Source organism: Dama dama, chromosome 21, assembly GCF_033118175.1.
Source record: "Dama dama isolate Ldn47 chromosome 21, ASM3311817v1, whole genome shotgun sequence".
Classification (NCBI taxonomy): domain Eukaryota; kingdom Metazoa; phylum Chordata; class Mammalia; order Artiodactyla; family Cervidae; genus Dama; species Dama dama.
The window spans coordinates 60362788-60383617 of NC_083701.1; the positions used below are offsets into that span (position 1 = coordinate 60362788).

At 42.2% G+C, this 20830-nt stretch overlaps 1 protein-coding gene across 3 annotated transcripts in view; it reads left to right on the plus strand.

Moving 5' to 3' along the window:
* RRM2B (ribonucleotide reductase regulatory TP53 inducible subunit M2B) overlaps positions 1 to 6227 on the plus strand; it is a 36972-nt gene extending 30745 nt beyond the window's left edge. For 2 of the 3 annotated variants that reach the window (XM_061123643.1, XM_061123640.1), the window contains exon 9: positions 9 to 3284. In XM_061123643.1, coding sequence (XP_060979626.1) covers positions 9 to 161 — 153 coding nt within the window. In that variant the 3' untranslated portion in view covers positions 162 to 3284. Of the gene's footprint in view, positions 1 to 8; positions 3285 to 6095 lie in introns of those variants that run through there. The other variant, XM_061123641.1, reaches the window with a different exon arrangement.
* Positions 6228 to 20830: the final 14603 nt, after the last annotated feature.

A 20830-nucleotide genomic window follows, 5' to 3' on the forward strand; every position in this document is an offset into this window, starting at 1 on the left:
CTTTTCAGGTTTTTCAAGCAGAAAATCCCTTTGATTTTATGGAAAACATTTCCTTAGAGGGGAAAACAAATTTCTTTGAGAAACGAGTTTCAGAGTATCAGCGTTTTGCAGTTATGGCAGAAACTACAGATAATGTCTTCACCTTAGATGCAGATTTTTAAAACCCTCCCCATATCTAAACTTATCATTGGTAAATGGCAGCCTATTTTTCTCTGCTTAAAAACAAAACACAAACCTAAAATATCTCCTTTAGGACTTAAGAGTTTGCTCGAAAGGAAATCTGAAACAAAATATCAATTAAGTTGAATTTATAGAAATATGCTTTAATTTTCCTGTTTGTCATTCAGAGTACGACCTTCAGATGCTTTTGTTTCACCCCTAAAATATAAGATGGCATTCTGTAGTTGTTAAGAGCATGGGGGGGGGGGTCAGATAGAATTTGAGATTCTGTCCTACTTTGTGTGACCCTTGGAAAGTCAGTTAATCTGTCTAAACCTCAGATGAATGTAAACCCTAAAGTGAATGTGATAGCAGGTCTAAATTCAGAGTGTGTATGAGGATTGAGATGCAACATAGAGTCTCAGCCAATACTGCTGTTGCAGCCTCCTCCTCTTTCTCTCCCCCTTCTCCCTCTCCTGTTATTATTATTGTGATTAATAGTGTTAATTGCAGTGATGTGATAAAATTCTCCGTCTCCTCAAAGTAACTGTGATTCTAGGTCCTAAGATCTAGAATTAGATCTTTGTGTTTTTAATGTTTTAGAAGAATGTAAATATTTCCTCAAAAAGATTGTACTTCTCATTAACATGAGAATAACTTCTTTGAATTTCTCAGCGTTATAGTTAAGGAAATTTGGTTCTTAGCTGCTTTGGGGAGAAAACTTATGGAGTGGAATCCTTGAGGTTATCATGATAGTTGACCTTATAAGCAAAATTATTCTGCTCCTTCAGAAATTAAAAGGATCATTTTAGGCAGATGTTGCCCTGAAATGTTTAAAACCAGGGTGGATTAGCTAGAATATTATTTCCCAAATAGTATTATAAGAGCTGTTAGCCTGTCTAGATATTTTGTGGGGAGGAAAAAAAAAGATTCTGTGGTCAAATGAGTTGGGGAAATGTTGTATGCTCCGTTCCTCTCTGGAATGTATAGTCGATACATCGAACACTGAGAAATTCTGCAGTACATCAACGTAGACCCAACTGCTTATTCCAGACCTACTTAATAAAGATCTGTTTTTCACTTGTTAACATCACACCTAATGTTCCTCAGAACATAGTTTGGAAAAAGCTGGCCCAGAAGTATTTTCTACATGGAAGAAGGGCTTTGGACCAAGCAAGGGAGGACCTGGTGGGGATTATTGAGCCATTTCAACTTTGTGCCAAGCTGAGAAGTGTCCCTGTGACTGACCGCAGCTATATTTCTTATACTCCTAAAACTCTCTTATGCTGTTATTGAGATTCAGTTCTTTTCTGGAACTATGCCTGTCACATGATAGCAGATGGTGTCCCTAGGGAGACGGAGGAAAGGCCAGCCTACAAGGTCTCTGAGAAGTCTGCTCCCTGTGTGGGAGGGAAGTGTCAAGAGGTAGCCTGAGCCTAAGCAAGCAGTCGGTTTTCCCACTCACAGCAAACTGTTGTGTACAATTCTGCTTAAGAAGGATTAGAGATTTTCTCTTTGCATAACTTTTTCCTCCATTCAGTCCACAACTACCTAATGCATTAAAACAGGGAGTTTTCAAGTGGATGCAAAAGGAACAGGCCATGACTTTATGTTAGAGGGCGTATCAGAAACTTGAGCTATTTTGGCCTGTCATAATACCATATAATTGTTCAAGGATTCAGTTTGCTGAGTGTTTTTATATCGCCTCATTTGATCTCAAAACAGCCTTATGAGTTTGACAGAGCGGGCAGTATTGACATTTTATAGAGAGAGAGGGTGAGGCTCAGTCAGATTCAATGGCTTGGCCAAGATCTGCCCCTAGTCACTGTCACTACAATGTATTGTTTTTTTTCTTAGAAGTTTACTATGTTTCTAATATTTAGTCCTTGCTATCCATCTTGACTTGATTTTGCCTATTTTCCCATTAAAGTATCACATAGTTTAATTAAGATATCACATACATTAATTATTGTATCATAAACATTATAACTATATTCAGGTAATATATTCAAAGATGTTCATCTACTGCCAATACAAAAACTTACATTTGAAGTTGATAATATATCGGTAGTGACATAAGAATAAAAGAAAAAAGTTTTATATTGCATATTCCCTTTGTTTTGAATCCACATCTTTCTCATAGGTAATGACAGGTGCCTTAATATGAAGCTTATTTATCATAGCAATAAATCTAACTGTATTGAGGTGAAGTTTTAATACTGAAATACTGGATTTTTAAATACACTGGTTTATTATATTCAGTACTCTATCCTCTTTTCTGAGCTTCCAGGTTTCATATTTATTTATTATGTTTAGTATTTTGGTTCTTAGTTCTTACAGAGCCAAGAACTTGTAGAATCTCTTTTCAATATTATCTCACAAGCAAAGAAAATAATTCAGAACCTGTTTATAACTTTTTTGCTTTAACAGCACATGTATTTAAATCATTGCTATAGTAGTTAAAGTTTAGTTTATTATTTAAGAATGTAAAAACTAGTTATTCAATGACAAATTGCATTTATTAAAAATGTTTCATTGCATTATGTAGAATCATGACTTGAAAGGACTCAGGAAGACTGTTTGCTCCAGTGCTTTCAGACAGGGCTGTTTTGCTGTTCAGTTACATACGAAAATAAAATAAACAATTATTCTTATAATTTAAACTTACCTCAGTCATGTTTTTATATATGAAATTTTTCAGTTCACTCATTTTGAAACATTCAGATGTTTCAGCTTCTTTTGCCATTTTGATTTTCATTTGTTCATGGAAAACACAGCATCTTCTATATTTAAAAAATAAATTCTTTAATATTCAGAATTTTGCATTTTACTTTTAAATATGCTAACATCATGTCATAGAATTCCTAAATTACAGTTATTCAGATTAAGCTAAGGGCCACATGTCAATAATTTTCAGTGATTAAGAAAGCTGATGGGCTGCAAGAATGCCAGTTTAATCCTGTAACCAGCTATTATGTTTTTGAACTAAGATGAGTGAATGGGTAGCCAACTCAGGAACTCTTCATAATCTACATGAGTGGCACAGAGTGGGAATCTGGATATCTTTATTTTTCCTTCGTTTAAATGGTCTGCTCCAAAAAAAAAAATGGTCTGCTCCTTTTTTAGACAGCTACAGGTTCAAAGGAAAATCTGATAGTCCCAAGGAATTAGGATGAAAGAATTTAAGCCTTCAAATTTGGGGCTTAATTCTATTAAAGAAAATACAGGTGAAAATGAAAGAATAAAGAGTTTTTTTTTAATACAGGTAAAAATATAACAATTCAGTCTTTTTCTAAGTTTACAAGAATCTTAACATATATTTGACTCTGTTTTACAACTGTGTTTTGATTTTTCCAAATGTCTGGTCATTTAGCAAAGCAAGTATCTACTATGTACATAGAAAGCTTTATTGAATGTGGTATACTCAAATATTTTTAATGTATTTTACATTACAGTGAAATCAAGCCAACACTGCATATATACAATTTGATTTTTTCCAAAGAAATGAGTTGTTTTGTTAATTTTTTTGCCTTAGTACGTTGAAATAAATTGTATCATGTCTCTGTCATTTCATGTATATCCTTTTGAGTAAGAATGTTTCTTTATAAGTGCAGGGGTTATCCTAGTGAAGGACTGTATATATTTTCTATTTGTGTATACAGATAAACACATATTGGTATTACTTTAACTATTCCTCCTACCACTCTTTGACCCAAGTGGGTGCACCCCCTTCAGCTGTCTCTCATCTACTTTCTCTCAATCCATGAGCCATTTTTCCTGTCTCTTTGTATCCAGCTGAGATTCTATAATATATCATATTACTAGTAGTAACATTCTTATCAGTGTCCTGAACTGTTCTTTATCTGCATTTTCTACCTTACCTAGAAAATTCAAAGCAATTCTCCATTCCGTTATGAAACAACAATCCAGTTTTTCCCCGTTTGTACCCAGACAGCCAAATACTGCTAGAGAAAAAGTCATATAAGACAAATTGGATCTACTTTACATTTGTGATTACCTACTGTCTTAGTCCATCTGGGCCACTATACAAAAAACTGCTGTAGAGTGGGTGGCTTAAGCAAGACATTTATTTTTCACAGTTCTCAAGGTTAGGAAGTCGGAGATCAAGATGCTAACAGATTCAATGTCTGGTGAACCTTGCTTCTTGGTTTATAGACAGCTGTCTACTGGCTGTGCCCTCACATGAAGGGAGGGGCTCTCTGAAGGCTCTTTTACAAGGGCGCCAATCTCATTCATGGGCTTCCCTCATGTGGTTCATTAAAGAATCTGCCTGCCAAAGCAGGAGACATGAGTTCAATCCCTGGGCTGGGAAGATCCCCTGGAGAAGGAAATGGCAACCCACTCCAGTATTCTTGCCTGGGAAATCCGATGGACAGAGGAGCCTGGTGTGTTACAGTCCATGGGGTCACAAAAGAGTCAGACATGACTTAGCAACTAAACCACAATCTCATTCATAAAGGCTCTGCCTTTATGATCCACTCACTTCCCAAAGGCCCCACCCCCAAATACCATCATACTGGCGATTAGGTTTCTTTTCTTTTTTTTTTTAATTTTTTCTTTTTTGTTTGTTTGGGGACTAGGTTTCAATATGAATTTTGGTGGGACCCAAACATACAGTTTACAGCACCTACGTCAGCACTGTCTGACAATCATACTACAGTTTCCTGGTAAACTTGTTCTCCATTCTCCACAACTGCTTTTTCACAGTTCGCACGCTCTGCTCCTACCCTTGCTCCCCAAAGAGGTGCCGCTCTCATGTATTTTTTCTCTTTGGGCTATGGGCACTTAAGAGAGATTCTCAGCAGAAAAAATTGACAATAGAGGAGTTCTGAATCTAGAACTAAGAAATTGGCAGTAGAATCCAGGATACAAATTTCTATGCACGATTTCTGCTTCATTACAAGCAGAGAGTGATTGAGGAGACTATCTCTTCTGCTCTCCCTTCCGGGAATAACAGCCACTTAATCCTGGGAGGTCTTGCTTCTGTTCCCACCACGTGGTTCTCGCAGGGCTGCCAATGCTCCTTCGTCTGCATCTGTCTGGGCGCAGCATTATGTATGTGATCCACGCGGGGCCAGGTCCTTACCTAAGGGGTTCTCTAACTGAAACTAAAGGAAAAAGGTCACTTCTAATAACAAAGCTAGAGAAAAGGTCCTTCCTCTAATGCCAAAGTCCAACCTTATCCCAATTCTCTGCAACTTTTTGTTGTGTAGGTAATAAATGTCTGTATTTTGCCTGAGGTAGTTCAAGTTAAGTTTCTTGTGTGGGCTTGGTCTCTCAGTCATTTTGTGCAACTCTTTGTGACCCTTTGGACTGTAGCCCCCAGGCTCCATGGTCCATGGGCTTCTCCAGGCAAGAACACTGGAGTCCTCTACCATTTCCTCCTCCACGGGGTCTTCTGGGCCCAGGAATCGAACCCGTGTCTCCTGTGTCTCCCGCATTACAGGCAGATTCTTCATCACTAGTGCCACCTGGGAAGCCCAGGTTTCTTGATTTGCAACCAGAAGGACCATAGTTAAAGCAGAAAATGGTTCTGGAAACCAAAGCAAAGTGACAGGAAAGAACATGGATGTTCATGTGTGTTTCAGTCCAGGAGCTGAGAGTCTGGAATTTGCGCCTTGGGTGGACCCCGAGAGCCAGGGGTTCGAGTCTTCAGTGAAAGGGAAGTATTGTCTGGAGGACAAGGTGAGAAGGAGGAGAGAGGAGCTGAGCTGAGTTGTGAGTCTCAGAAGAGCACGGTTGTTTCAAAAGAATGTGGTATCCGTGGCCTGTATCATCAGTTGGCAATAAAAAAAAAAAAAAAAAAAACAGCTGTCCTTGCTTTACGTGACCTTTTTAGGTGACTTGTGCATCTGGGCTTTCTGCCCCATGTGCCACCTCTCACAACCACAGATGCTGTCTATTCTTTCCTCCAGGTTGGTATGTTCACACATCAGAGGAAAAAAGCATCTCCAGTGTGTGTGAGTAATTGTCAAAGAACGCTCTCGATGGTGCCTCCCCAGTAACAACGGTGTCCAGGTTCTAAGAGGAAAAATCTGTGCTTCACTGTATTTTGAACACTTGATTCTTAATAAAATATTCTTTGTACATACCTTAGCATTTATAAGGTGATTTTTGCAATCATATTATTCCAATCATTTCATTGGTTCCCTGATTTTATGCAGAATTACTGTATCATAGTAATATTGGTTTAGCCTAAAAGTTGTTTGGGGTATTCGAAAAACCTCAAGGAAATTTTCAGCCAAACTGGTAGTTTTTAAGTGACCTGAGGCTCAGACAAGTTAAGTTACTTGCCCAAGGCCACACAACTAGTAAAAGTTAGAGGTAGGACTCCAACCCAGCTGTCATGGCTTTAAATCCCAGTTTTTCATTGAGTGCACGCAAATTTCTATTCCTACTACTGCTGGAAGCCCTTGGCTTCCTGTGGGTGGTACCTGCCCTGGAAGATCCAGATGTGGGGTCACATCTCCTGACTTCCTCATGGTGGAGCCCTTGAGCCACTGGTTTCTCAGCTCAGGGGCAGCTTCTTTACCCAGGAGCTGAGGAGTTGGATTTTAAAGGACGATACTGTTTCCAGTTCAGCTTCAGCTGCTTGGCCGGAGCATGGCCTCCAGGAACATGCAAGAAACTCATGCTCAGCGCTGGCCCTTTAGAAGGGCAAACTCCCAGCAGGAGCCCACGGGGGATTTCAGTCCTGGCTGACTGTGTAGAGATAAACGTTGAGGGGCCTGTGCAAATTTTGGTAGCCACTAGGAGAGGAGAAACCTCATTCTATAACCAGATGCCAAGCAGTTATAACACAACTGACAAACTACACACCTCTTGTGAGGCATCAGGAGCCCCAGAACTAGTCACAGAGTCACCTGTGACTTTGGTGTTTGCTTCTCCATCAGTTTGGGAGGAGGGGATGGTGGAGAGGGGACGGTTGGAAATGGCAGAAAGGTGGTACTGACCCTCTAGCCCATTCTGGGAGGATCTGGGGATGAAGGGAACATACTAGCTCTTGTCTGTTGCACCTGAAAAGGTCACGTGTGTTCTTTTGGCCCTGGATCCCCAAACTCTCCTCCAATTTGGTCTGAAGAGGGTGATACCTACGTTTGGGGCAGGATGGGGGTATTTTCACAATTCAAGTATGGGAAGCAGCTTTCCTGAGAGTTAGGGGCCATTGAATGATGCTTCATCCTACGAAGCCTCTTTTTTTTTCCTTAACAAATTCCAGTTTTGAGGCTCTAGGTCTGTTACTTGGGAGTGAATCTGTGTCCAATATTGTGTTATTACTCCCTGTGAAGAGCAGGACTGCACTGACAACCCTCTACATCGGTGGCACAGCTATAAGCTTATTAAAACACAGAGTGCTGGGCCTCCCAGTATTTGCTTCTCTTGTGTGCATGAGCTCAAGAATCTGCACTTGGAAATTCCACTCCTGGTGGAATTTGGTGGAATATCTGCTGGTCTTGGAGAGCTCCTGGAGACTGCAGTTCTCCCTGAGGACATAGACACTGGCGGACACCATTGTGCAATCCTCTCTTTGGCCTAAATCTGTCTTGACCCAGTTAACTCATTTGCAGCCCACAGAAAGTACCTCAAAATGTGGGACACTGTGCTATTGTGAGGTGTGAGAGACCACAGGCTTTAGAGTTAAACTACTTGACTCAAATCCTGATGCTTGACCATTTATTGGCTGGACTTTGGCAAGTCACTATCTGTAAAAGTGGGAAGAGAAACAGTGTGGACTTCTTGTGTTGTTGCATAAGCATGCAGAACACTTAAAATAGCACCCAGCACATAGTAAGCACTCAACAATTGATGCTATTATCTCAAAGCTTCTGTCTAGCACTAAAATTCTAACTCTATGCCTGGGACATTCTCATTAGCTTAGAGAGAGACCTTAAAATCAATAGTTCCTGCAAGACTGAGCTATGTTGCCTTTAATAATTTCATCATTGGATAGGTTTCATTTCCATCTTAGAGACTGATTGTTCATTTGTATAAATTTCTAAATGGTCTTAGTATCTAGCATTTTAGTTGGTTGGGAAATATATTTGTGTGTTTCCTTAGCAAATAAGATAGGTTTACTCTGCTTACAACATCGGAAGCAAGTGAAACTCAGTTCACCTTAATCACCTATATGGGTTTAGCAACACTTACTGCTATTATTGGGCTTCCCCGGTGGCTCAGTCAGTAAAGAGTCTGCCTGCAAGGCAGGAGACCAGGGATCAATCCCTGGGTTGGGAATATCCCCTGTAGAAGGAAATGGCAACCCACTCCAGTATTTGCCTGGAGAATCCCATGGACAGAGGAGCCTGGTGGGCTACAGTTCATGGGGTCACTAAGAGTCGGACACGACTGAGTGATAACACACACACACACTGCTATTTTTACTAACATTCCCTTTTAAGGCTAATGAACAAATCACAAGCCTTCACAATGAATAATTCCCATTTCATTTTTACAAGCAGCAGAGTCAAGTAACTTTAGTGCCATGGTATATCATGGCTCTAAGAAGAAACCTCAGCCCCAGGAGATATTCCCCTGCTGTTCCCTCAACTGGATTGAGAGGTTGACGGTCCAGATTTGCTTCTCCTTGGCCTGTGAAGCCGCTTGTTGCACCAGCTGGGATTCAGACTGGCTTTCATTTGCAGTGGAGACCTCAGTTTGAGCCTAGGCCCCATCAGTGGGGGAAGGACTGGTATTTTGGGAGAACTTGTGTGGCGCCTCAACTGAAGTTTGCAGTTTCTTTGAAGTTCTCCTAGGGGGGAATCAACCCTGGGGTAAGAAGGAGAAGACACCTACTGGCTTTGACTCAAGTGCTGGGATGAGGCAGAGCTTCTGGATGTAGCGTAGAGGGCACGGATCAAACCCTCCCACCTAGGACAGGGTGAAGGTAGAGCTAGAAAGAGTGGCTTCATCTTGCCCACGTTAAGATGCAAACCACACCGAGGAGAATACAAAAAGGGGAGGTCCAGTCCCCCTTCCAGGCCAACTGTAATCGATTTTGGTGCCTGGCAGAGCAGTAAAGAGTGGACGTACTTGGTTGTTCCACCTTCTTGCTGTAGTAGATACACACACACCACACTCTTACCCATAGATATGTCCATATACAACTTTATACGTATTTATTATTTTCCTCTGGGACAAATTGGGTCAAAGATATGCAAGATTCTGAAGCTGTACTGCTTTAAAAAACTGTATAGAAGTGAAATATGTGAATAAGTGAAATAAGTGAAATTCACAGATAGGTCTGTCTTTTTTCCTTAAATAATAGAGATGTTTATATACAAAACTTCCTTTTTTTGTTGTTGTTAAAACTGTAGATATGTTCTAAAACCTTTTCTTTGGCCTTAGAAGAGGAATTTTTATTTTTATTTTAGCCATACTTCTTATTCCTCTGGCAGATAGTCTTAGCTGTTTACTCCAAAGCCATCCCCAACCCTTGCCTATTTCCAAAGACAGAAATTGAAAAGCCATGTACTTCCTTTCTCAGATTCCCTTGTAGCTAGGCATGGCTAAGTGACCCAGTTTGGCTACTAAACACATGAAGGAAAACTTCTGGGGTCTTATAGAGAAAGTTTTCCTCTCCACTGAGAGTGAGTCTTATGAAAAGAAAAGCTTGGCCAAAAATACTTCTTTGTGCCCTACCTTCAAAGAATTGCATCCCTGGGTCAATGGCAGCAATCTTGTGACCATGAGGCAACAAGCACATGGAAGAACAGCAAGGGTAAGATTTTGGTGATGGAAGAGGTAAAAGGCAAAAGATGCCCGAGTTTGTAGATACTGTTACATGTCTAGGCCATGTCCTACCTCCCATTTTCTGTTCTGTGAGACAATAAGCACCAAGATGACCTGGGCTTCTATGAGTGCTTAGTCACTTGGTTGTGCCTGACTCTTTGCGACCCCATGGACTGTAGCCTGCCATGTTCCTCTGTCCGTGGGGATTCTCCAGGCAGGAATAGTGGAGTGAGTTGCCATGCCCTCCCCCAGGGGATCTTCCTAACCCAGGGATCACACCCAGGTGTCCCGCATTGCAGGCGGATTCTTTACCATCTGAGCCATCAGGGAAGCCCATGGCTTCTATTACTTATGACAACTGTATCTTAACTGAAAAAAGCTTTGCTTTTTTAAACACTTCAAAATGAGATCATTATCCCTCTTCTCTCATCCTGCATTCCTTACCCATAGCGTGGTCTCAATACTCCCACTCCGATTACATTCTTTACAAAACACTTAAAAAGGTGAAGACATCCGGGTCCCTTTCTCAGCAATTCTGGCATCCTTCACAAATGTTCATTCCCACCCAGTTCTGGCTCCGCCCAGCTTTTCCACCTTTTGGCAGAGGATACAAGGCAGTTCTGAGGAGTCAGCTATCGTCCTTGTGGCTTCACCCGGCCACCCCCTCAACTTCCCACTCCTCATGGCAGCAAGGCCAGAAGGGGTGTGCAAAGCACTCTTGGGTTCTGCTACTGGGCTACCCTGCCTGCTTCTCATTTCGGGGGCTGAAGCCCAGCACCTCTCCATCCTGAGGAGGAGGTCACAGTGGATGGGATCTCTGTGCTGCTGCCTCTAACTGAGACCATGTCAGAGACACTTAATGTTCAAACCAGAACCTTTGTTCTGAAAATAGTATATAAGGTGCTTGTGCCTGGAATACAAAGAACTCAAGGATTCTTTCAAAGACAGCCAGAATCATTTTCCCTTCAGCAGGTATGTTTGGACTGAGTGAAATGTTTGACTGTATTACCCCTGAATGGCTGGTTTCCTGTTGTGATTTAACTAATATTCAAGTTTCCTGTGACAGGAATAAATTACAGGGCTTATTCTCTCCTGTAGCCCACACCTTTCACAAACGGCCTAGCGGGAGACAGTGGCAGTATGTACTTGTGTTGAGTGCGAAGGGGCAGGCAGGTAAGGAATGCCCCCTTCCTGGTTTGGGGCTGGATACCCAAGGGGAGTGAAAGGTCAGGCAGAGGCTGAGGTGGAGATATTGCAGGTGCACTCGGCAGAGATCAAGGTTCCAGAGTGTGGTGCGGTGAAAACTACTGGGTTGGGAGTCACAAAGAAAAGTGGAAAGATGAAACACTTTGGTCAGACAGATGAGAAAGATCTTGGATCCACCATTTAATAGCCATGTGATGTTGGATGAGTGGGTTAAACTCCTCCGCACCTCAGTTTTCCTATCTGTAAAGTGGGGATGCCTTAAAAAAATCTTTTGGCTGCATCACACAGCATGTGGCTCTTATTTTCCTCAACCAGGGATTAAACCAGTGCCCTCTGTATTGGAAACATGGAGCCTTAACCACTGGACCACCAGGGAAATCCTGGGGATGTCTTTTGATTTGAGGTTATAAGAGTATGAGGTGAACAGTTCACTGAAGTAAAATAAGGAACCTGGATCTGATCTGGATGTAGAAAGGGAAGAGGTCTGAGGTGGGAGAGAAGTCAGGTCTCAGTTTGGGCCTTAGCTGGTGGCGGTGGGTTTTAACGGTTAAATAGCTTAAAGTGGTGGTTGACTCCCCTGTGGTTAGGCTAGGCCTGCTTTAAAGCTGTGTTACTTGCAGGATGACCTCATGCCACCCACGGGTTTATTTTATGGAGAAGGAGACTAAGGTTCAAAAGAGTCAAGAACCTTGCTCAAGGTTTCACAGTTCTTGCAAGTTAGAGCAGTAATAACTGGAACTAGACCTAGGCAATCAGTTTTAACTTTAAATCTTGCTTGATAAGTTGACTTTTAAAACTTTCAGCCTCAGGCCCACAAAGGGTAAAATGAATAAATTTCAGGCAATCCCCACCCTGCATGCCCTCTTGCCTTTCCTCACCCTCTGAACTTTCTCAGCTATGAATTTTCCTACTGTTAACCTCATACTCAATAGAAATCTTCGTTCCAAACTCAGGAACAAGATAAGGATGCCCAGTTTTACCACTGCTATTCATCATAATTCTGGAAGTTCCAGCCAGAGTAATTTGGCGAAAATGAAATAAAATGCATTCAAATTGGAAAGGAAGAGGTAAAACTGTCTCTTTTGCAGTTGATAATTTTAGATATAGATATGAATGTTTAAACTTTTCAGAATAAAATGCAAAAGACTGATGATGTCTGAGTATTTTTCACGGAAGTATTTACTCTCAAATCAGTGCAGTAAATTTTGCATGTGAAATTTATTGCGTCAATCAGCTGGTACAAACTTCTTTTTTTATTAACTTTTTTCCATAGACACTGAAATCACAATATTCATGGAGTAAACTGCCCTTCTCACATTGTCACATATTGCCTCTTCTCAGGCTCTTTTCTCCTCTTTCTTTCTCCTACCATTCTGCCCTTTTTCATCTGTTTGAGGGAAGGATGGACTGAATCAGTAGTTCTTTTCTTAATTATTAATTTGCATTGAAGTGTAGTTGCTTTACAAAATAAATTTACCTTTTTTTTTTTTTTTTTGCCTCAGACCCTGCAGCACATGGGATCTTAGTTCTCCAACCAGGGATACAAACCTGCAGCCCCAACCTCGGAAGCACAGAGCCTTAACCACTGGATCACCAGGGAAGTCCCTCTATCAGTGGTTCTTAAAGTATGGTAGCTGGATGAGCAGCATCAGCATCACCTGGGAACTTGTGAGGACACAAATTCTCTAGCCTGGCCCGGCTTACTGAGTCACAAAACCTGGGCTGTGGCTCATGGATCTGAGATTTAACAAGCTCTCCGGCTGCTCTGATGCACATCCAAGTTTGATAATTACCGGACTATGGAATAGAGGTAAATCAATAATTTATGCCTGTTGGAGAACGTTGGAATATTAGCTAAATAATGGCAAGAAGTAAGTTAGCTGTGATATAGCCAGACATGCTGCACGTAGCATGCCCTGCACATTAGCTTAACTTAGCTTGGCATCTAGGCAGGGGCTGCCCGTTGGGCTGTTGCCCGGCCCCTGCTCCGACTTCTAGACTTCTGGGCCTCTGTCTGGCTCGCTCCTCAGTCCCTCTTCCTGGCCCTTCATGCACTATGGCTCCTCCCTAAGCTGAGGCAGACAGCAGCCCCCTCACTTTGGTAACACTGTTTTCTAGATAGCCTCCTCCTGCCTGTCACCCTGGATTTTGGTTCTGCATCTCTGAAATCCTGGAGGCTCGGCACCTTGAACATTTAGTTCTCTCTTACAAACTCATGGAAACAATTACACAGACGTTCCCATCACCAGAACTTCCCTTGTGTCTCTCATTTCTGTCTTCCCTGCCGTAGGGCAACTTACATTTTCTTTCTTTCTTTTTTTAAATTAAATTAAAAAAAATATTATTATTATTATTTGTCCGCACCTTGCAGCGCGTGGTATCTTCTGACCAGGGATTGAACCCACGCCCTCTGCAATGGAAGTGCAAAGTCTTAACCTCTGGACTGCCAGGAAAATCCAAAGTTGTATTTTCTTCATCCAACCCTCAGAGCAAAGCAATGGCACCTGGCTTATCTGCTTACTTCATTTGCTCCAGGATCCTTTCACTCGTGATCTCGTTCTAATCAAAATGCAACTCTGTGGGGAGTTGCTGAGGCCCTCTGATGAGAAGTTGCTGTTTAAAAAGGACAGTTCTTCACCTGGCAGCCAGGCGGAACTTCTGTTACCTCTGAGACTCACAGCAGCACCATTTCCTTCAAAGGTTAATCCTGCTCCCAGAGGTAACTTGTGTGAGGAGAGGACCTGGCTGGCGAGCCTTACCGGCAATCAAGGTGTGTGGTTTACTTTCAGCGTGGAAGCGACAATGTCCCCAACTTTTGGCTCTGTGTGCAAGCCCGGTGGTGTACAGCTGTAAGACAATATTTGTCCAAACATGGGCCTTCATTCACTGACTCAGGAACTGCCTGGGTGACTGGCTAGAAGATTCTTGGGCCTCAGCTCAGATCTGCTTACTTAGACTCTCTGAGGGTGGACCCAGAAGTCACATGCTTAGAGAGAATCTGGAAGTAATTTGTTATGCACCCCCAAGGTTTGAATATTTGATTTATTTCTAGTACTGATTTATTTCTAGTCGGGATTTATCCCAGAATAATCCATGTAGTGTGAGTCATGTTGCAACCAGGCTCAACTGTTGTAAATGCCCCCATTTTGTAAACGCTTTTTCTTGGCTGTCGGGAAATCAAGGCCGAGTGAGCCTGTGGGCACAAGCAAAGCCCCACTAAAGTCAGTCTTCCACTTTTCCTGTTCTAGCCCTCACCTGTTCCTGTGATGCCCTCAGACCAAGATATTTTGAGAAGCGGGCAAAGGCTACCTCTTGTGGCTCATGATCCAGGCATGGCTGCCACAGCCGTCTGCTGCTGTTTCCTCTCTGTCCCTGACTCACCCTGACACTGTCCTCCATTCACGAGAGACTCCAGAGGTGCCCCGTGTGAGAGCACCAGCTTGTCAAGGTGTCATCTTAATGCAGAGGCGGGGAGATCGTTCCATCTAAGACTTTTCATCTTATTTATCACCAAGGTCCCAAAGCAGAACTGTGTGTGCACAGCGTCTTACAAATTCCCTCGTGAAAATGCTTCCTTCAGCATCTGCCTCCAGTTTTTCTTCAGAGAGGCTTAAAAATAGTCCGGGGGATTGGGTAGCTATACACATTCTCTCTCTCTCTCTCTCTCTCTCTCTCTCTCTCTCTCTCACACACACACACACACACACACACACACACACAAATGCCCCTAGGTCTACCAACCTTGCAAAGAAACACCTAAAGAGTCCCTAGCCCATGAGATCATCAAGAATTCAGACTCCAGATTCCAGTCTGGACTAAACCAGGACAACTGGTATCTAAGTACACGCAGAACACAAAGACTCCGACCTTAGTTTTCCCAGGCTACTGCCCACTAGCGTAGCCATGACTCCAGTAGCCACAGAGATCTCTTTCCTTCCTACACAGGCCCCTCGCAATTGAGAACAGCTGGGAATTCTCTGCAAACTCAGATCCACCCAGGAAGGTTGATCATAGGGTTCTGAGCACAGATGGCCTCTTTGGAGCCCTTTGATGCTGAAGTTTGCACTACCAGAGAAGAGATACTTTTTGGAGATATTTCTGTGGTTAAAAGGGGGAGTCTGAGTGGGACTTTTAAAGATGTTAAATAAAAATGTAATTATAAGAATTTGCTTTCAACTTATAGCTAAATGCTTTGGAGTATGTCTCTCACTCGGGGTGTTTGTTTTGTTTCCAACTTAGTGTATTAACACTTGCTTCTTCTCTGGTAAATTCTCTTTTCATCTTTATTCTGTTACAAATATTCTCTAATTTTCCTCATTATGGCCTCTTAGATACACCCATCATTTAAAAGTGGACACTTAATTTTCAAATACATGGAGTCTTTAAAGTATCTATGATATTAATTTTTCATTTTGATATTAATTTCTCATTTAAATGCTTTCTTCTCTGCAATCACCCTTTGCAATCAGTCTTCTAACTTTATTGAGTTAGATCAAAGCCTTTCAGCTAAGTCAACAATCTCTCTTGGTAAATATCACATTGCACTCAAAAATATATGGGTTATTTTCAAATATCTTTTGATATTGATTTTTTTTTCAGGAACAATACTGATTTCTAACATAATTCCACAGTGATAAGAGGACAGATTTTATGATTTCAATACCTTTAGACCATGAAATTTTTATATCTTGTTTTATGTCCCTGGATATGTTCCAGGGTTTCCTAGTTTAAAGGACATGGAAACTTGAATAATTTGTATACTACTGCTGTGTGAAAATTATATAAATTTTAATTATGTTGAATTGGTTCACAGTGTTTTCAGGCCTACTATATCTTTCTACTTTTCTGTATATTCATTCTATTAATTTTTGAGAGTTTGGTATTAAAACTCCAACTAAAAATCTATCTACTTAAAGTATTTATCTACTTGAAATAATTGTAATATATAGTAGAACTATCTGTAACTTTGTTCTGTGTTTTCCAAGTCTCCTGTATGTTATCATACTTTCACAAAAAAATCTACAAACAAACAAAAAACACTTGGTTCTTTAGCCCTGGGACAATAATCGATCTGATAGAATCACATCATCATATACTGGACCAGAGGACAGCCTGCCTTTGATGGAGCTGGTGTCTGAGAGAATCTCAGGCTGTCCTTCAGTTTGGCTGCCCAGCAGGTTCTGTAGAGATCTGAACAAGCTTCATTATCCAGTGAATTCTGCTGCTGTTTTTCCTATTGTAATTAAAAGGAGGATCATGGCTTTCTCTGAAAGTTATCTCAATGATTTTGTTAGGAAGGGAAGGAAAAAGTGGAATGACTCTAAAATGGATGTAATGGGGGCTTAATTTCAAAAGGTCACAAATCAGTGGCCTTCAGATGCCCAAATGAATGTAAGCTCAATCCCCCACAGGCAGAATCCAGATAGGGAATTGTGCAGAATTGTTGTTTGATGCTTAGGCAGCTTGGTCAGATGAAAGATAGGGATTGGAGTGGAATGAGGAAGCACCTTGGATGGATTTCTTCAGAGAGAAATGCTATTCTGTTGTGAGCCCCACTCCTCTGCAGGGAGGGGGGAAGTAACTTCCATTTCAAGTCTAGCAAGGGCACTCCCAGTGGACCCCCTGGCAAGCTTGACCTGTTCTGTTTGCACTTGAGGAACACAGGGGAGGGATCTATGTTCATAAGCGAGAGGATGCAAGTGCATTGGCTCAGAATTGAGGTGGTTGTGTTGGAGTGAGCTTGCAGGAATTCCCATGCACCAGGAAGAAAGAGCTGTCTTGGATCTGCCTGAGTTTTACCCAGGATGGCTTTTGCTAGAAGGAAGGGCACACCAACAGTGAGGGTATGTGTCGGGTGGACCCCCCAGGAAAGCAGAAGTGGTCAGGTGATGGGGAGGGATGGGGGCGTATATGAAAGCTGCCAGATAGAGGAAGGCCGGATCCCTTAGCTTGTGGGATTATGGTCATAGTCTCCTAGGAGGGACTCTTCCTCAAGTCTTCAGAAGACCCCCCCAAAGAAAGAGCCAGCGTTAAACAGCCACCAATCTAACTGAGGGAGGAGCCAATTTCCAGAAACAATTTCCTAACCACACTTCCTCCCTGGATGGGGAGAGGGAGAGAAGGAGCCTTAAGTCCCCTGCCCAACAGCTTCTTTGTGAAAATTAGGGGAAAGAAGGAAATGGCAACCCACTCCAGTATTCTTTTCTGGAGAATCCCATGGACAGAGGAGCCCAGCAGGTTACAGTCCATGGGTTTGCAAGAGTCAGACACAACCTAGCGACTAAACCACCAAACACCGTGAATATGGATGGAGGCCCTCCCCCTGGGCATTGTTCAGCACTCCGTTTGCACAGTTGTTAAGTGATAATCCTGAGACAAAATCATAAGAAAACCCGTTTGACCTTGGGGATGGGGGAGGGGAAGAGGTGTATTCGTGTATTTAATGCTAAATCAAGTTAGAAGCTTTAATTAATATCTTGGACTGAACATCACTGGGTTGATTTGGATTTGCAATTTACAGCCACTGGGAGAGAGTATAATCCAAGGAACAGGAAAATTTTCATCCAGGGGCAGGGAAATAGTATACTCATGAAATTAATTTTTAAAACACCATGAGGTGACAAAAAGTTTTGATTGCAATTCAGTTTGTGCCTGTTTAACATATGCAAAATGTCAGATGAGACTTAGTGAATAAAACAGCAGCAACAGCATGTAAAGGAGGCAGAAAACAGAGACTGAAATATTAAGTGGATTGAATTGAATGAATTGACCTTACACGTTTGAACAGTTGTCTGTATTGGAAAAAATATAGCAAACAGGTTTAATTCATGTAGCAGGACTTTAAGTTGAAGAGTTAGAAGCAATCAAGGAGGATTTGGGGAAGGCAATGAAGAAAGATAAACTTGAACCCCTGAAAAGAGCCCAACTGATGTTGCTGGGAGAGCGATGATGAGGTTCTCTAGGGAACAGAATTGTCACACTAAGCATAACAAATACCGTGGCTCAATGCTGCCATCTTTATTGCGGGAACTGGTGGCTGGATAGAGATTCAGTTTGGTAGAGGGCTTTAGGGAAAAGTCTGAAAGGAGAATGTAAGTGCTGGCCCTTAGCTCCTTTGCTCTGGCAACCAGATGCTGAGATCCCTTATAAATACTGGCTACATGGCTAACCTAATTAGAGTCCTTACCCAAGACATCAAGATTAAGACTTGGCTGGATCTGCCCAGGGTTCACTACCTAGGACTGGTTTATGATGTCTGAAGACGTTTAAAAATGTTTATTTATTTATTTTTGGTTGCTCTTGGTCTTCAATGCTGGGCGTGGGCTTTCTCTAGTTGCTGTGAGTGGGGGCTACTCTCTTGGTGCTTGGGCTTCTCATTGCAGTGGCTTCTCTTGTGGTGGAGCATAGGCTCTAGGGTCCGTGGGCTTCAGTAATCATGGTGTCTGGGCTTAGCTGCCCTATGGCATATGGCGTCTTCCTAGACCAGGACTCAAACCTGTGTCCCCTGCATTGGCTGGTAGACTCTTAACCACTGGACCACCAGGAAAGCCCTGGAGACATTTTTTAATGCTCTAGTCTTTGGATGGACTTCCCAGGTGGCACAGTGGTAAAGAATCTGCCTGCTAATGGAGGAGATGCAAGAGACCTGGGTTTGAGCCCTCTGAAAAGGAGATCCCCTGGAGTAGGAAATGGCAACCCACTCCAGTATTCTTGCCTGGAAAATTCCCTGGATGGAGGAACTTGGCAGGCTACAAGTCCATGGGGTCACAAAGAGTGGGACACGACTGAGCACACATGCAGTTTTCGGAAACAATAAAAGGAATTAGCTGAGAACAAAAACATAGCTACGGATTAATGATACACAGTTTGCTTTTAAAAAAAGTATTCTACACATGTCGATAATAAATATATGTTTTAGATTTTTTTGCTTAAATTTCAATTCCTTCTAAAGATTTTGGCAAATTCTTCTAGCCATGAGTGGCTAATCTCAAATTTGATTCTAACCCACCTTTTCCAAACCCTGTCATTCTGGTCCTGGCCTGTGTTCACTGCTAGAATTTCACATTGATGTTTACCTCTTAAGGCCACCATGCTGCAATGCATTCCTATGCAGCTCCTCTAGTCTTGACTTTCCCTGGCCTTTCTACTGCTGGGCTTGATTTTGCTCACATGCCCTCTGCATGGCCTCTGAAGACTTGTTATTAGGCACATCTTCATAAAAGCCAGATCTTCAGCCTTCAGACCTTTAAAGAAGTGTTTCCTAACCTTTTACCAATCTCAGAACACCAAGGAAATGATATTTTTTGCTTTCCGCTTCGACAAACTGGAATGGGTATGGAGCCCCAGTGGAGGCTGCAGAGGGTGGGGCTTGGGGCTCCAGCCACCTGAAGGTCGAGGGGTCAGTGTCTTGGGACTATGGGGTCTTCTGCTCAGGTAGAGCCTGCCTTGGTCACATGGCCGTGAGGTTAATGTCTGTACTGGTTTCCCTGCTCCTTCTGGTCCTGCTTACCTCTCTGACTACGCTGGGCTCTGCTGTCCCACTTTGTTCAGCTTAGCCTCTCAGCCAGCTCTGGCTTCACACCACCTACACCTTTTCTACTCTGAGTGTGGTCTTTGGACCACCAGCGTAGATGTCACCCGAGAGCTTGTTAGTCAGGCAGAATCTCAGGTGACACTCGGACCTAATGACCAGGAATCTGTATTCTTGTTCCTGCCCTTTAGGTCCCATACCGACGTGCATGTTAAGTCGGTTGTGTTTGACTCTCTGCGGCCCTATGGGCTCCTCTGTCCATGGGATTTTCCAGGCAAGAATACTGGAGTGGGTTGCCGTGCCCTCCTCTAGGAGATCTTCCCGACCCAGGGACCCAATTTGTGTCTCTTACATCTGCACTGGCAGGTGGGCTCTTTACCACTAGCTTCACCTGGGAAGCTCCTCACATACCTACAGTTTATTCTAGTTGCCTTTCCCCATTTGTCTGTTGGTATGGTTTATCTTCTCTAGAAACAGCAATATGAGTTCTCTCTTTGAGAAAGAAAAATACTCAATAGGAAATAGGAATGTGAGTCTTCCTTTAAGAAAGAGATCAGTTTTAACAGGAAAACTCTGAAGGAGACACTCAAATTATTTATTCTAGCACCACTTGTAAGTTACTTTCTTTTCTGTTTGCTGATAAGAAGAACCAAAGGAGCCGGTATATTTTTGACCTTCAAGAGCTAAATATTTACTCATTGAACAGATGGAGGCAAGATCTTGAATGAACTTGGTTTTACTCCTCTAGGTGGTAAGGTTCTTTGCCCTCTAGGGTAAGGACTCTCTTGATGTCGGATTTTTAGTCATCTGCTCTGTAAACTTACCATATGTTTGTGCCCTTCAGGAACCATGAAGCGTGTTTCAGATAATTATGAGAAGTCACAAAACTCGACTGGTGTAGGAGGTAATAATGGTTAACTATGCTTGGTAGTCAATTCAGATATAATTGAACTTAAAATAAACCTTCCCAAGAGTTTTAAATTCTGTTCTTGCCAAAAGCTAAGTTCCCTATTCTAACACTCTAAAAACCATGTTCTAATTTCTGGTATGTGAAATACCAGTCCTCTGTCTTCCCTTCTGTAGTGGTTAAAATAAAATCAAAACACAAGAAAAACTCCATATATTCTTTACTGCTACATGCTCAGCATACTGATCCCATCATCTCTGGCAGGAAAAAATACCTTT